General features: G+C 41.2%; 1 protein-coding gene across 1 annotated transcript in view; it reads left to right on the forward strand.

Annotated features, from left to right (window-relative positions):
* Positions 1-14061, forward strand: part of CALCRL (calcitonin receptor like receptor) — a 28712-nt gene extending 14651 nt beyond the window's left edge. The window contains exons 8-12 of the mRNA XM_015867884.2: positions 833-893; positions 1012-1078; positions 7736-7954; positions 8498-8539; positions 10781-14061. Of these exons, the coding sequence (XP_015723370.1) occupies positions 833-893; positions 1012-1078; positions 7736-7954; positions 8498-8539; positions 10781-11002 (611 nt within the window). The 3' untranslated portion in view covers positions 11003-14061. The remainder of the gene's footprint in view (positions 1-832; positions 894-1011; positions 1079-7735; positions 7955-8497; positions 8540-10780) is intronic.
* The last annotated feature ends 2757 nt before the right edge of the window (positions 14062-16818 follow it).

Here is a 16818-nt window from a genome sequence, read left to right on the forward strand (position 1 = left end):
CGTCTAGGGCAGAGGGTCAAAACCCAATCGGAGATGGCTAAGAACTTATTTTTCCAGCGGTTCCATTTGACCCGTATTGTTCACTCTGCAAATACAGAGCAGTTGTAGCTAATAATCTAAAGTAATATCCAGATTAGAACTGGCACGCCCAGCCTGGCGGTTTCAGATACCGTAGTAAGGTGTGAGTGACGACTTTTCCTTCAGGCACGTTCAGCTACGGCGTGACTTGGTGCCCGTGTCTCTGGCCGTACCGCAGTGGACACATCAGAGTCCAGGTTGAGAGCTAACTTGTGCTCAGTGCTTTCTAAAATATAGGTATTACCAGGGTGTGAAGCACCTCGAATAACTATTTAATATTTTAAAGTTTGTATGTGCCAGTTTAATTTTTTATTTGTTTGTGCGAGGAATATTGTTTTATGGATACTCAAAAATGGGAGGAACTCAATTAATGTTGCTAGTCATTGTGTTATTTATATGCAGTTACAGACATATATGTAGTTATTTTACCATTTAGCCTTAATGCAGATCTCAGCCTGCAAACCATCTGCATTAACGTTGGTTGTTACCTTCTAAACCATTATAAATGTTACTTTACCATTTCTTCCTGTATGTCAGTATCGATTTTTGGATAGGAGAGAGAGTGGGAATAAGGTTTCATACACCCCTCTAAAATAAATATGGGAAAAAAGAAATGGGACCTATCCTTTTTTCGCTCCACGCTTACAGATAACTTGGAAGACTTGGAGGATCTCTGCGGAAGATGCAGGTTTATTTAGCTGTTTACATGTTAGCTAATAGGTTTACATGTTAAGAAACTGCTTTCTATTCACAGGTTTTCCACTGATCCCCGCTTGCATACACGCCGTCGCTAGAAGCTTGTATTATAATGACAAGTAAGTAGTATCTAAATTTGCTTTGCGAAATGTATATGTTTAGTTTAAGGAGAAGAAAAAGGAATAGAACAGATAAGAAAGTACCTAATGTTTTTCTCTCCTTGCTTCTTTTCTCCAGCTGTTGGATTAGCTCTGATACTCATCTTCTCTACATCATCCACGGCCCTATTTGTGCCGCTCTATTGGTAAGCATTGTTCAAATAATTTGTCTTAGTTTTTACAGTTGTTCTTGGTGATATATAAAGCAGGGAAGAGCTTAAAACTAACAGTCCCTCATTTACAGGATTCTCATTTAATCCATTAAGTGTCCCAAGCACATGAGATACCTTTGTGTTGACCTTTTTACTATTTCATACATTTTTGCTACTCAAGAAAGTTCTGAAAATGTTCAAAAGATTGAGTTGAACTGAAGACATTCAGTCAGTGGTTAATTTCTACATAGGAGTAAGGACATAAGGTCATAGTTATTATTATTATTATTATTTTATATCTAAAATAGATGTACTTACCTTAACAAAAACTCAAAGCCGATCTGGCAAAGATATCAAGCATGTGTAACAACTTCCCTTATCACTGTCAGTTTGTGCAAGGAAATTAAGGATGATAATGTGAAGTCATCTTTGGAAACATTATGGGTTCTGATCCATATGAACTTTCTCTACTTTTAAAGTGTTTTTGGATATTCATGGGGCACTTGTGTGCATACAGAAATCACTCAGAAGACTCTTCCTTAAATCCCACGGTTCTTGAGGTTCAGTTTCAGTCACAGTGAAACTGACCGATGAGCATGTATTTTTGAGAACATTTTGACAGTGTGACAAATCTGAGATCCTTTGCCTCAGGAAGCCAGAGGCCATCCCCATGAAAGTATTGAGATCCGTGGCCCTCGGCACGTTCCTGATATTGTCCCTGATTATCCCTCGGTCTGTTAGGTAGTGTGTATGTGTGTAGCCTTAAAGACAGGATAGCTAGTAGTTCAATTTTTACAGTTAAAACCAGAGATAAATTCTGTCCAATTTTATTCTTTCCAATTTCCATAAAAAAACAAATTTTGGTTTCTCGGGAAGCAATGTTTATTTGCTTACTCGAATGGCACCATATTTCACTTTTTATTGTAATGTGGGCTTATCACTTCTTTCGTGTAGGTGTCCCTTCACGGATTGAAGTCTTTAGAAAAGCTCTGTAAAGCTAAGATATAACCGCTTAAGCAGACCTGTATTATGAGAACAGCCCAGCTGTTACTGATGCCCAGCAGTGGCATCAGTAAAATCATACTGAAACAGTGCTAAAACTCATACTTATTGAGATGCTCATTAAAGATCAGTCCGAAAGGTCAAGTCTTCTTTCTGCTCATAGCAACACTAAGAATGTCTTTGGATTTTATTAGGTGCACATTAATGTGCTGCGCGTTATCGCTTTTGGCAGAATCCCTATCCGTCGCCTTTGCAATTTAGAAATAAGTATACCTTTGATTTATGTATATTTTTCACATAGTATGTTTCTGTTGCCTCAATGCGATCAGCAGCTGGATTTGAAAACCAGGAAAGAGTAGCAGATTAGACATGGCTACACATCTTGTCTGTGATGTTTGCGATGCGGCAGTACTGTACTTTTTGCTTGGATTTAAAAACAAAACAAAAAAATGAATACATTGATTTAGAAAAGACAGGCCAGAGATAAAGACAGAAGATGAAAAGCGTGCATTTGGAGTTGGCAAACAGAACCCTCATTTGCTTCCCAGCCTGCTTGCCAGATACAATTTTCACACTTCACTAAATGTGACCTGCTTTAGTAGAAGTTTAAGTAACAATATTAAACTGCAAATTAGATATCGAGGGAAAAGACAAGGTTTCTATTTGCAGGCGGAAGATCTCAAAGGGCACAAAGAGAATCGTCAAGGGGGCGCTGGGAAGAATTGGCAAAAGTCATTGGGGATTAGGCCTGTACCTCTCGTACATTGCTGAAAATCCTACAATTACATAATGTTAGCAGCTTAACTGCTGGTCCCTGCTATTATGTAACTGAGGCCAGATCCCTGCCAAATAATCTGCAGATGGGATCAGACCTACGGGAGGGGAGATTCAGTCTGGACATTAGGAAGTATTACTACTCAGAAAGGGTGGTCAGGCACTGGAATGGACTGTCCAGGGAGGTGGTGGAGTCACTGACCCTGGGGGTGTTCAAGGAAAGACTGGATGTTATGTTGAGGTTTAGTGGGAGCTATTAGTAATAGGAGAACAGTTGGACTGGATGATCTTTTAGGTCTTTTCCAACCTTGGTGATTTTACGATTCTAATTGCACATGTTTGCCAAAGTAACCACAATTAAAGAAATAGAATGGGAATTAAGCAGTAGAGAGCAATGTTTGTTATAAGATCAAGTTTCTAGATGACACCAGGCTGAGCGGTGCAGTTAACGTGCTAGAAAGTAGGCATGCTAACCACAGGGACCTTGTTAGGCTTGAGTGGCTGGTCTTTGCCACCCTTGTGAAATTCAGCACGGCCAGGAGCGTGGTGCCGCACCTGAGTCAGGGTCATCTGAAGCGCAACTAAAGGTCAGGTGCAGAATGGCTCCGGATCAGTTTCGAGGAGAAGGATTTTCGAGTGTCACTTGATGAAAGATTAAGCTTGAGCTGGCAATGTGCACTTACAGTCCAGAAGGCTGACCGTATCCTGGATTGCATCGAGGGAAGCATGACCAGCAGGGTGCGAGAGGTGCTTCTGCCCCTCTACTCCAGTCTCATGGGACACCACCTGGAGCACCGTGTCCAGTTCTGGGTCCCCCAACACAAAAAAGGACTTAAAGATGTTGTAGCGAATCCAGAGGAGGGCTGCAGAAATGATGAAAGGGTTGGAGCACTTCTCCCAAGAGGACAGGATGAGGGAGTGATGGGGTGAGGGGAAATGGTTTTAATGTGGAAGACAGAGTAGGTTTAGACAAGCTATTAGGAAAGAATTATTTAGTGTGAGGGTTGTGAGACACCGGAACAGGCTGCCCGGGGAGGTTGTGGATGCCCCCTCCCCGGAAGTGTTCAAGGCCAGGCCGGATCAGGCTGTGAACAACCCGGTCTATCAGGCAGCGGCGCTGCCTACAGCAGGGTGTCAGAAGTAGAGGATATTAAAGGTCCCTTCCATCCCAGACTATTCTACCATTCTATGATTAGAGAAATGCTGATAGAAGGGGAGGTAGATTTCAGTGTTGGATAAGCCAGTACACTAGAGTTTTAGTTAGCTTTTGCACCACTGAAATAATAGTTTTTTATTTAGCTATGCCATTATTTATATAAGTAAAAGTCAAGGGATGGTTGTTTTGTCCGCTGTCTTAGCCTGACATATAGTGATTTTGTACTGGAAGGAAGTTCAGGGGACCCAGTTTGTTTATGTTTTTGTCACCAACACGTTTCATGATTTTCAGCTGTACTCCGTTGAAGAAGTGGAAAGCCTAGCATTGGTGTACTCAGCCTAGGGAACGTCCGTAAGTTGGGTATAAACTGTGTCTTCACGAGCACATACAGGCACACAGGCCAAGAAAGCTGAGCTCAGGTAGGCGTAGGTCTCAAGTTGCATACCTGTATTAAAAGCAAACAGTTCCCATTAGCGTCTAAGAATATTTGAGTTTCTGGATCCAGGAATGATTTGTTTATAGCAACTGATAATTAATTTAAATAGAGTTGATACCAATATCCTTGTAAGAATTACAGTACTGCTAAGCACAAACTGGATGTGGAGAGTAGTAGAAGTATCAGAGACCGGGGAATTTTTAAATCGAGAACTGCAGGTCACAGAGACCGCACATCATAACCAGTTTGAAGGTAGAACTTAGATTCTACTAAGTTCATAGCATAGGCTCCAGCATTTCATCTAGGATTTCCTTCCCCGCCTTCCTTTATGCCTTCAATTACTCACCTGGATTGATGTTCACGTCGCCGTGCGGCTGCCGGTACTCTTCTGTATGTTCGTGCCGCAGCTGGCCCGACAGGACTCCTTTGGGCCTTTGCAAACCGTAGCAAGCAATCTGATGATAAGATATGTTGAAGTAGTTCTTTTGGCCTGCTTGTCTTTGAATGCAAAGATTCACTCTCTACCTTGCTGAAATCGAGACCTATTCACTTCATTAAGACTTCAGTTTGTCCTGTGCTCCATATGCTTGTGTCATGGGTTATACATACTTTTACTAACTTTCATACTGCTCTTCCTCATCAGGTACTATGTTTGGTCTCAGTTTTTTGTCCGGATCTTTACTTGCAAACACTGAATGTTTTTTTTTCACCGTGTTCTTTTGTTGTTGTTGTTGTTGATTGTTTTTGTGTTTTCGTAGGTGAATGGAAAATCATTTTGCAAAAGAAATTATTTTCTGAGTGGTATTTACTTCTATATGCAGCTGCATTCATCTTCAGTTAGCATTCTAAGTACAGTATTATAGGGATCAGCTATGCTAGCAAAGTACAATTATTATTCTCTATAGATTAGCAAAGTACAATTCTGAGAGAGGCTAATGATGAATTAGCAGTTTAAGTGAGAAGGCCTAAAGTTAGAAATGGAGGACGGATTTATTGTCTGCGTGTGCCACAGGGAATCGGATGAGAATCCCGGGCTGCATAAAATCTTAAGGAATCCCCTGAGAGAGAACCGAAAGACCTCGGTCGCTGAAACAAAGCCAAGAGGTAGCTGGAATCTTCCAGAAGAAATTAGTGCAGTAGTTTCTTATGTAAAGCAGTTTCCTGTTATAATAGTTTAAATAGAAAGCGAGTGGAATATAAATAACATAACATGTCCGTCAAGGGCCATATTGCTGTAGCAGTATACAGCTGTTTATCTTGAAAACCTCAGTGGATGTGAGAGGAATTCTGCCAGGGTTGTGGAGGCCACAGTGACACACATGGTTTGAAACAGCTTCCCTGTTCGTACTCGTCCTACTGAGAGGCAGAGGCCGGGAATTCCTATGTATTGTAGAAGGAGCTTTTCTGTCTTTCTGATGTTTTCTTCCTTCCCCTGCTTCTCTTTTTTACTCTATATAATTGTTGGCAGGAAGGACAGATGATGCAAAGAGGAGATAAATGAACTAGACGCTATTACTCCACCCTCTAGAGTGGGATGCTAGACAGCAGTCTCGCCTCTCATTTCCTTGGGCACGGTCCTTGGATTGGCAGCACTCTCTCGAGGGGGCCTTTAGCTTTATTTTTATAGCGTCTCAAGTGTAGTTTCTGTAGGGGTTTTACAATGGATTAAAATAGAACCCTACCATTGCTGCTTGTCTCATTATTTGCATTCTTAGACTGTTGAGCGTGTATGTATGTATTTATATGCATATACATATGTGAAGACATTGCTTTTCGAATCGAGAATGAGCTCTAATATGCCGACTGACAGTTAGTATGGATAGCTGTGTTTGCAGTTTGGTTTTTTGGTTTTTATTTTTTTGTTTGTTTGTTTTGGTTTGGTTTTGGTTTTGAAACTAAATGAGCAGATATTCACTACTATTCCCCAAGAAGCTCTTAACAGCTACGGTAACTATGTAATAACACCGAACTTGTCAGATTTCTTTTACTTATTATTCTCTATAGATTATTCAAATTCACAGTTTAAAAAAAGAAAAAAGGATAGTCCTTATGAGAAGCCTGTTTAAAATACAGAGATGGGAGAATGTCATTCTTTATCAGGCCAACCTACAAGGTGCAATCTTTTAATAAATAGTTAACACTCAGGTCAGTTTGTTATTTCAGCCATAAAACATGGGACTATTTAAAATTTTATTGCAAAATAAATAAATATTAACGATAGGGATTTGACACAGTTCTCTTACTGCTGTGGAGCTCAGGACAACCTTTCACATTAGTACCCTAGGTCTTCAAAAAAGAGTGATGTTTCCCCCCCCTTTTTACATTGAAATCTTAAGAGAGCATTACTGTGACAGTATTGTTTTTTAAACTGTAAAAGTGAATGGAAGTTTTTGGACAGAAGGGCCAAGGTAAATTCAATTGTTTTTAAAATAAAAGTGCATCCGTAATGGAAATTGATTAGTTTTCCAATGTAAGCTTTTAAGATGAAGTGAGCGATCGCCGAGATGTATATAGACGAGGAAGGGTAGATTTTAAACCATATACGGAAACAGATTTTTGCACTGCTGTAAGGATCTCAACTGCAGAGAGCCGCGCTCGAGTTGCATGTATTACATTCACAATGGATCGCTGAATTATTAGGAGCTAATTTCAATCAGACTGCCGTTACGGATGCTGTGGTGATATCTGTGTGCTTTGCTTACCTTTTCTCAGAAAAGTTAATGCTGATAAAGGTCATTCCAAAGAATGTAATTATAGTTCATACAGGGCTATTAAAATGCACAACCGGATGCAAAATATTAAGCATTTTCAGCTTTGCACCGCATGTCAGATCTTTGTGTATATCGGCCTGCAGCTGTGGCCTTCTATAAGGCGCTTCTTCTGCATCAGTCACGGCTGGCAGTTCATTTCTATTCCTTCTTTTGTACAAAACAGCAACTGCCACTCTGTTTTTCACAAGATGCAGTTTAAATTCCTCGTAAGCATCATTCAGATTTGTACTATTAGTGTACTAGCAGAGAAAACGGATTGTAAACACTGGAAGTAGAACTTCGGTTGACACTCCCTTGAAAGGATAGAAGAAGACGCTCTGGGATTAGATGTCAGAGCCCAGTCAGCCTCATTTTCTTTAGTGTGTTTTCAGAGAGTCTTAACTTTTGGTAATTGTGTGACCAGAATGTTGTGTACGTGCTGCGTGCCTTTTTAGTCTTAGGGCTTTTAGCATTAAAAAGTAGCCTGCGGTTTATTTTCAGAATAGCTTCATTGTCCTTTTCTTTTTCAACAGGTGAATCTTTTCTTCTTGTTAAATATCGTCCGTGTGCTCATAACCAAGCTGAAAGACACCCACAAGGCAGAATCCAACCTATACATGAAAGCGGTGCGAGCCACCCTCATTCTGGTTCCCCTGCTCGGCATCGAATTTGTGCTGTTTCCGTGGCGACCGGAAGGTCGAATCACAGAAGAAGTCTATGACTACGTGGTGCACATCCTTATGCATTACCAGGTAAGAATTAAATATGTTTTGCCCATCTGTCAGCATATCATCATATCATAGTATCATAGTCTCGTGTGGGTTGGAAGGGACCGTAGAGATCATCGAGTCCAACCCCCGGGATTCGAGCCTCTGTGTAGCAGAGCGGCACTTCTACCACTTGTGCCACAGGGGGGATTCGAACCCCGGGCCCCAGTGTTGCAAGGCGGCATTCCTACCATTGCGCCACCGGGGCACAGCATATGTAACAAACAAAGGAAAAAACGATCCATTCATTTTACTTTATAATATAAAGACCTTTATGCAATAGTCCCATCAACAACTTGAGCTTTCTCAGTGTACTGAATTTTTTTTTTTTTTTGTTTAAAGAATAGAAACATACCATGGTCTATTACTAGTTTGTAGAGTGTTCTTATAAACTGGATGCAGATATTAGATTTATAGAACGTTCCGTTTGCTATGTTATCGGAATAGTATTGGGAACCTCTGATTGTTTTTCAGACCTGAAAAAATCCATGCACAAGTGAAATAAAGAAAGTTATCTTTATTTTACAGGGTCTACTGGTAGCAACAATTTTCTGCTTCTTCAACGGAGAGGTAAAGTGATCATTTTTATCGTATTATTTTGTGTTTATGGATCATGTCTATTCTAGCCATAAAGGAGATAGCACACCTGAAAAACATAGAAAGTCAGAGCTTAATAGCTTGTTGCGCCTCGGTCACAATTTCTTGAATAAGAAGCGTACTTTTGAGAAATCACGATTAGTTAGTTCCAATAACTACCTTCTTCATCTTTTTGCCCAAGAATCACACCATGTTTTGTTATTTTATGGAATGGGTCCCTGTTGCAGCTCTTAAGCATTCTCTGTCAACTTGAATAGAATAAGGTCTTGTGAACTGAGCTTCACCCATGAGAGTATACTTAGAGGGCTTTAGCATTTAAGATAGACACAGTAGAAAGCCTAAATATATATGCATACGCACGCAAATTTTCTCGGTGCAATTTTTGCAACTCACAATTGAAAGAAAAACCACAACAAACGGATAATAAATTCCCGACAAAGAAGCAGGACTTAGCCAACACTGTTGGCAGAGGAACAGGTACAGTCCTGTCCTTTTTTCTTTCACATCCGTCTGTTCATTTTTTTTTGCACTTAGTGCAGTTGCATGTTTTAATGGCACCAAACCTTGAGTTTCTTTCATCCCGTTGCGTTCTTCCATCATTTTATCAGACCAGCAATATTTACTTAAGCGTTAACTATTTGGCTAATATTCATTTCCCATAGATCTCGCTTCCTCCCCTTACTCTTTAATCTCCAGTCGTATGAATTGCAATGAACATTCCCTGTGGTTTCCGGATACATTTTGTTCACAAGAAATTCATGAGCGTCAGTCTGTGTCATTATTATTAGTAGCAGTTTTAGCTAAGGAGGCAGAAAAGGTGAAATAAGAGGATCTTCTTTTCCACTGTATAAGGTCCGGGACAGCACTTTTGGTCCGGTTTTATGCTAAAGCTGATCCCAGTTCAAGTTTCCATTCATATATTTGATTCCAAGCAGGACATATTGCTAAGCATTACGTATCTGGTTTGGATACTTTTATTATGTTTGGAATAAATATTTTACACACTCCTTCCCTCGTAAAAGGCATTTTGGGAAAAAAAAAATAAAAAATCAGACAGTATTTGCTTTGTCTCAAGCCGAAATGTGGACAAAAATATTACATTCATCTACAGAGATCTATGAAATAATACGGTCCATCAGTCAGCTCTGCCTTTTATCCCTATGATCCTCTGAGGCTACTTTAATTCTACCCGCGTTCGTGTTTTTGCATAATCTGTTTTTTTTCCACATTTTACAAACTCATGTTTTTTTACATCACTCTCTTCTCCTGTGGAAGAAAAGTGCGTTAGAACATTAGGAAGTATTACTTTTCAGAAAGGGTGGTCAGACACTGGAATGGACTGCCCAGGGAGGTGGTGGAGTCATCAACCCTGGGGTGTTCAAGGAACGACTGGATGTTATGTTGAGGGGCATGGTTTAGTGGGAGCTATTGGTAATAGGTGAATGGTTGGACTGGATGATCTTTTAAGTCTTTTTCAACCTGAGTGATTCTATGATTCTAAAACCAAAGTAGCTGCTGCCATTCTTAGCATTCCTTAATCGGTGTCTCAAGTCCAAGCTGATCCCGTGTGAATTTAATTAAAGTGATACTTCATCTATCACACACATGCAGGTGTTTATACATACAGCAGGGGAGGAAGCCCGTGATAAACATCACATCTTCTCTGCAGAGATGCTTACGCAAGAAGCCTGGGCCTTGAGCTATTTTATAATCAGTATTTTTAACTCACCTTTTTTTTAAACATAGCCTTCTGAAAATAGTCTTACTAGTCATTTTATGAAGTAGCGGTCAGACGTTAATGTAGGTTTTCTTGTATTGGGACTGTAGAAGAAATCATTCGTTGTATGTGGACCGTACGAGATTTTACAGTTGCTACACTGTCATATTTAGTATAAGGTTGAATAGAAGTGATCTTTTTTAACTGTAAATCTGTTCTTTCCGTATTTTACTTGCAGCCATAGGGGAAAAAGTAGAAAATTTTATTGTTGCTACTCTTTTGACAAGCTTGCAAATTTGGTGTGAAAAGCACCAATAACCCCTATGTATATTTTCATTCTTTCAGAATATCTCACATGATATCTAAGTACCTGGAATTTTTGAGCCTTACTTCTTAGTTCCCTGAGACATCTGCTATGGCATTTGTTCATAAAAAAATTAAGTCAGATGTATCTTTCCACGTGTTTTATGTGCTTTTGCTTTCGTTTCCCATCATAGGTCCAAGCTGTTTTGCGCAGACACTGGAATCAGTACAAAATCCAGTTCGAGCACAGCTTCAGCCACTCGGACGCTATGCGCACAGTTTCCTATACGGTATCGACGATCAGCGATGTTCCGGGCTACAGCTACAATCACGACTGCACCAGCGAACATTTAAACGGCAAGGGCTACCACGATGTGGAGAGCATCGTTTTAAAATCTGAGAAGTTATACGGTTGACCAATAAGACAATCTCGATGACAGCGTTCCCCATCACATTTGATGAACTCTAAGTGCGATTTGATGACTTAACGGCCAGAAGATTCTAACTCGGGGGAACTTTGTTCTCCCAAACAATGCAAACTAAACCAACAGGTTTTGATATGTATATATATAAAGTGTTTGTGTGTGTCTACTGATACAGTACGGTCATCCGTACATCTATCTACTTACTTAGCTATATATCTATGCGCATTAAAGTAAGCATACAAACGTTGCCCCTTCAGTTTCTACTATGTAGACAAAGTTGGTAATTTTTTGTACAAATGGAGTCAAGGAAGGAAGGAATTCATATTTTTTTGGAAGTCTCTATCGAGACCAGGTCGTTCTGAAGCCACTTACTTTTCTGTTTTGTTCACTTACGGAAACGTAGGGTGTAAATACTGTACTGCGTCGTCTTAATCAGACCCCTACCGAATGAAGGAAATTTGTTCAAATGGGTGCAATAGTTACAGCAGAACGTCCAGGTTCACGTGATGTCTGGCATTCGATAGTCCAACAAAGAAACAGCAACAGGTAGATTAAGATAATTGACTCAAGATGCTTTCGCTGAGCCTGTTCGGTGTCACAAATAATTTTAAGGAAGCATCGGAGACACTAGTAGAAGTCTAAGGTTCTCTGTTACTTGCATATTACAGTGTAACAGGTTACAGCGGGCCTTCAGCAGTCATATTTAAACTGTTTTTGCATACGCAGGAGCATCTCCTCCTCCTCAACGTCACAAACGAAGATGAGATTGGTGAACGGAGATAAGATCAGTGTTAACGAAAAGTAAAGGGTAGTACAGAAACAGTAGTAACCGGAACACCTCAAAATCCATCCGAGCATTAATTCAAACCAATGGAACTCAACTGTGCGCTTAAACACTTTATTCGGGTGGGAAAAATCACATGCAGATTTAGTTGTAGCCACGTTGTTTGTTTCGTTGTTGTTTTTTGTTTTTTTTTTAAGTATCTTCTCAGCCAATACGTTTTATTCCTTAGTTTTGTGGGGCTGCACTTCCATTAAGTTTGCGACTCGTTCGGTCACTGAAAAGCAGACCAAATTGAGCACAGTGCCAACAATTAGCTACCTGTGAGATAGATTAAGAAAACGCTAAGGTTTAAGGATTGTAATGTTACTTGAGAGCTGCTCAATTCCATACGGTTTTTTCGAAGGAAGTTGTTGCTTTCTGTCATAGCCGCTTTTAAAGGTCTCGCTGGAAAACGGGAAGTTTGTGGAGAAGGTATCGGAAAAATGTCTAGTAAACTGCATTTGCACATCTTAATACTTAAAAGAAATACTAGTTAAATTAAAAGTAAAAAAACGATCAAGTCTAAGATGTGAATTTGCGTAAGCCTTACGCAAGGTTAAATGGTTTTATAGGTTTATATTGCAGAAAAGTCTACTCAAAAGACAGGGCACAAAAACGGAAGAGAGATTAGCGAAGTTGATCAACAATTATAAAGGTCACGTGCATCAGGTAAGCAGTTCCGAAGAACTGAAAGGCTGTTTATCGCAAAACCACTGTAGTTCTAAGTACTTCATTCTGTGTATGAAGAAGTTGAACCTAAACAATTGTTTGGGTAGCATTTGTGTAAGCTTCCGTAGCATAGAAGTAATTCGTTACCTTAGTATTTATTGTCTTGTAACTTCAAAAGGCCTGACACGCTTTGTATTTAGTATGATAATGTTAGGAGGACGCAGTAAATTTACGCCACTTGCACCTTGCACTGTCTCATGTATTTTTTAAACACTTTTGTTTAGAGTATGAGCGCAGAGTTGCGTTCATTGTGTAGTTTAGTGATGTCAAATGTGGCTAAGATTTTAAAATCTAGATTTCTGTTCATCTGCGAGGCTACCAACTCGAGCGATGAAACTGACAGAAAGATCAGGTGGGTGCCACAGAAGAATAGTGTGAAATCTGGCATTTACGTATCACAGCATTTGATGATGTTTAGGAGTTGGGTATGTTTTTTCTTTGTTTGTTTTTTATTTGTTTTTAAGTAATTAGGGAAGGAACTAAATAAGTAAGTGTTACTTAAAAGTCTTTGCAACATTCTGAAAAATTATTAGAGCAGGAGACTCCTGCTCTAGCATAGCAGCTTTGCACGCCCAGGGAAATGTATCATCCAAGTCACCAGTATAAATCCTGGAGATCTGAGTTAAGTATCGGCGGGTACTAGCTGAGAATCAAAGCCTGTGCACACACTCATCTATCAGCAGGTGCTTTGCCACCCAGTAAGGCATATCATAGGAAAATTATTTAAATGGTATCCGCCTGGTCATTGCAATCGAGACAGGTAACATCTGAGAATCCAAAATGAGATGAGGTTTGGAATTCAGTTTGCTTCTCGGCTAGGTTATTAAAATTAAATTTTCTAACCTGCAAATATGTGTTTTGTTATACAAAGCACAGCACGCTCATAGCTGCTGACCTCTGTTACTTTGAGTGTCCTTGTGCCCTTGTGTGTGCCCCTTAGTGTAAGTGTGCTCCTGAGTGTTTTCGTGCTCCTTAATTTTACCAAGTGTGTCCCTGAGTGTGAGTGTGCCCAACTGTGTTTGTGTGTGAGTGGGCCCATGAGTGTGCCCCTGATTGCGAGTGTGCCCGAGTGTGAGTAGGCCCATGAGTGTGCCCCTGTGTCCAAGTGCTCCCGAGTGTGATTGTGCCCCTGAGTGTGTGCATGCCCCTGCTAGTGTTTAAATAAAAGTGCCAGATCACTCTACCTGACCTAGGCAAAGCATACCACTTACCTGTTCAGGCAGTTAACAGTTTATCCTTTTCTTAATATTTTGGCTTTTAAACAGCATCACAGACACAACTCAACAAAACACCCTTAAAGCATTTGATACGTTATTTTGAGTAATGAATAGCACGTTACTTCTCCTTTATGACAGCCTTGCCTTTTTATTTAAGTAACGGCTTCTGTACTGAGAATCAGAGACCTCCAGTAACAAATGTATGTCACCTGCTTTTTGCTGTCTTTTCTGTTATCCGTGAAAACTGAATTTGGAAAAAATAAAAGACCAGTTGGCTTCTCTCTGCTTGCACTACACTTTTTTACTTTGCAAGCTTCCTTTGTCATCTTTAACTGCTTAACACAAGCATGTGAGGGAAAATAATAATGTTAGCCTCTCTCCCACTGTCCTTAAAATTACTCTTTTTTACTTCTGGATCAAATTGAGTTTACCTGCAGACTGTTTTAACTAAGTCTACAGTGCAGCCCCCAGAAAATGTTAACTTTAAACCTACTGAAGGCTGCAACACAGCCACCTCACCTGTTCTACAAGAAAACCACAGCAACACCTCCACCACAGAGGTACCTTACTTAAGATCCACATTAATCTCTCAGTTCAGTACGAGGCTTTGTGAAAGCAAGTTGAAGTGGGTGCCCTCTTCAGTCCCCACTGCCTCGTGCTGCATTATTCTCCTATTCAGTCCTTTAAACCGCACACCGACATTTGCTAGAAAGTAGTTCTTTGAGTTTTCCATCTGTTCTTTGAATCTGAGCTAGACTTACAAACTCTAAACCTTTATGTACAATTCCCTTGCCGCATTTGAGTTAAAACTATTTGCTTACAGCCCACATGCTTGTCTCTCCAACCAATTTTAACCCAAAAAGTCATTGCACTTTAATAGAAGACTTAATCCAAAATAGTAGTTCCAAAACACCTCATCTGGAGACTATCTTCACAAAACAAAAACAACAAAAAAACCACTATTCTCTATTTTTGTTAGATTTGCTTGTGCTAGAATAATACCTTTGAACCTTTCTTCATGATAGATTTATTATAACAACTTTCCAAATATAATTGTTCTATTGCTAGCTAATAGAGAAGCAAAATATGGCACTCTCCACAAAACCAGGGCATATTTAGGATCAATAAATCAGCCTTCATCCATTCACTATGTTGGGTTCTTCAATAATACCTAATATTTTTGCTCTCCCTATTCCTTTTATACAGTTGCCATGGGACTGCATATCTGATACAACTTACAGAATCACAGAATTACCCAGGTTGGAAGGGACCTCAAGGATCATGTAGTTCCAACCCCCCTGCCTAGCAGGGCCACCAAATATATGCCTTTACTAGATCAGGTTGCCCAGGGCCCCGTCCAACCTGGTCTTGAACACCTCCAAGGACGGGCAGTCCACAACTTCACTGGGCTCTTCCCTCTTTAACTTAAAACCATTTCCCCTAGTCCTGCTATATCAGCCCTTTCGAAGAGTTTACTCCCCTCCTGGAGTAAGTTCCTTCAGGTACTGAAAGGCTGCAATGAGGGTCACCCCGCAACCTTCTCTCTCCAGGCTGAACAAACCCAACTCCCTCAGCCTGTCCTCATAGGGGAGGTGCTCCAGCCCCCTGATCATCTTTGTGGCCCTCCTCTGGACCTTTTCCAAAATCTCCATATCTTTTTGTATGAGGGCTCCACACCTGGACACAGTACTCCAGATGGGGCCTCACAAGAGCAGAATAGAGAGGGACGATCACCCTCCCTATCCCTGCTGACCACCCTCTCCTGATGGAGCCCAGATCCCATTTGCTTTCCGGGCTGTCAGAGCGCACTGCTGGCTCACGTTAAGTTTCTCATCTATCAGGACCCCTAGGTCTTTTTCTGCCGAGCTGCTCTCAAGGACAACTCTCCCAGCCTTGTACAGGGGCCTGGGTTCTTCCGGCCCAAGTGCAAAAACTTGCACTTTGCCGTGTTGAACCTCATTAGGTTCACCCGAGCCCAGCTTTCCAGCCTGTCAAGGTCCCTCTGAATGGCATCTGTTCCCTCCCACGTTATCAACTGCACCACTCAGCTTGGTGTCATCAACAAAACTTGCTGAGGGTGCACTCCATTCCCTCATCGATGTCATTAATAAAGATGTTAAAGAGCACCGGTCCCAAGACAGACCTTGAGGGACACCCGCTCGTTACCAGCCTCACCTGGACATAGAGCCATTGACCACCACCCTCTGTCTGCGGCCTTTCAACCAATTGCTTATCCATCTAGTTGTCCACCCATCAAATCCACTTCCCTCCATTTGGAGATGAGGATGTGATGGGGGCCATGTCAAAGGCCTTGCTCAGGTCCAGGTAAATGACATCAGTCGCCTTCCCTTCATCCACCAACCCGTCACTCCATCATAGAAGGCCACCAGACTGGTTAGGCATGGCCTTCCCCTGCTAAAGCCACGCTGCCTGTCTTGGATCACATGCTCATTTCTTATGTGATCAAGCATGTCTTTGAGGCAGATCTGTTCCATAATCTTCCCAGGCACGGAGGTGAGACTCACTGGCCTGTAGTTACCCGGGTCCTCCCTGCTCCCTTTCTTGTAAATGGGAGTGAAGTGACCCTTCCTCCAATCATCTGGGACCTCACCTGACAGCCACGACTTCTCAAATATGATGGAGCAGCGCAGCAACCACTCAGCCAGCTCCTTCAGGACCCTGGGATGCCACGCATCTGGCCCCATAGACTTATACTCATTCAGTCTAAGGAGGCACTCTCGGACTTGCTCTACCCTTACAGTGGGGAGGGATTTACCTCCTTGGTCCCCACATAGAAGTATGGGGGTGCAAGACTTAGGGACATGAAAAAAGACTAGAATCCTGGCCACCAGTTGAAGCGAGGTGAAGAACTCATTCAGCACCTCAGCTCTTCTCTGTTGAAGCCATTTCTCCTTTTAAATTTACCAGAGTAGGCACGCCCATTTTGGCCTGTCTCTTCTGGCCAATGTACCTGTAGAAGGTTTTCTTGTTGTTTTTCACATCCCTCGCAAGTTCAGTTCTGCCTGCGCCTTGGCTTT

This window comes from Coturnix japonica, chromosome 7 (assembly GCF_001577835.2).
Source record: "Coturnix japonica isolate 7356 chromosome 7, Coturnix japonica 2.1, whole genome shotgun sequence".
NCBI classification, from domain to species: Eukaryota; Metazoa; Chordata; class Aves; order Galliformes; family Phasianidae; genus Coturnix; species Coturnix japonica.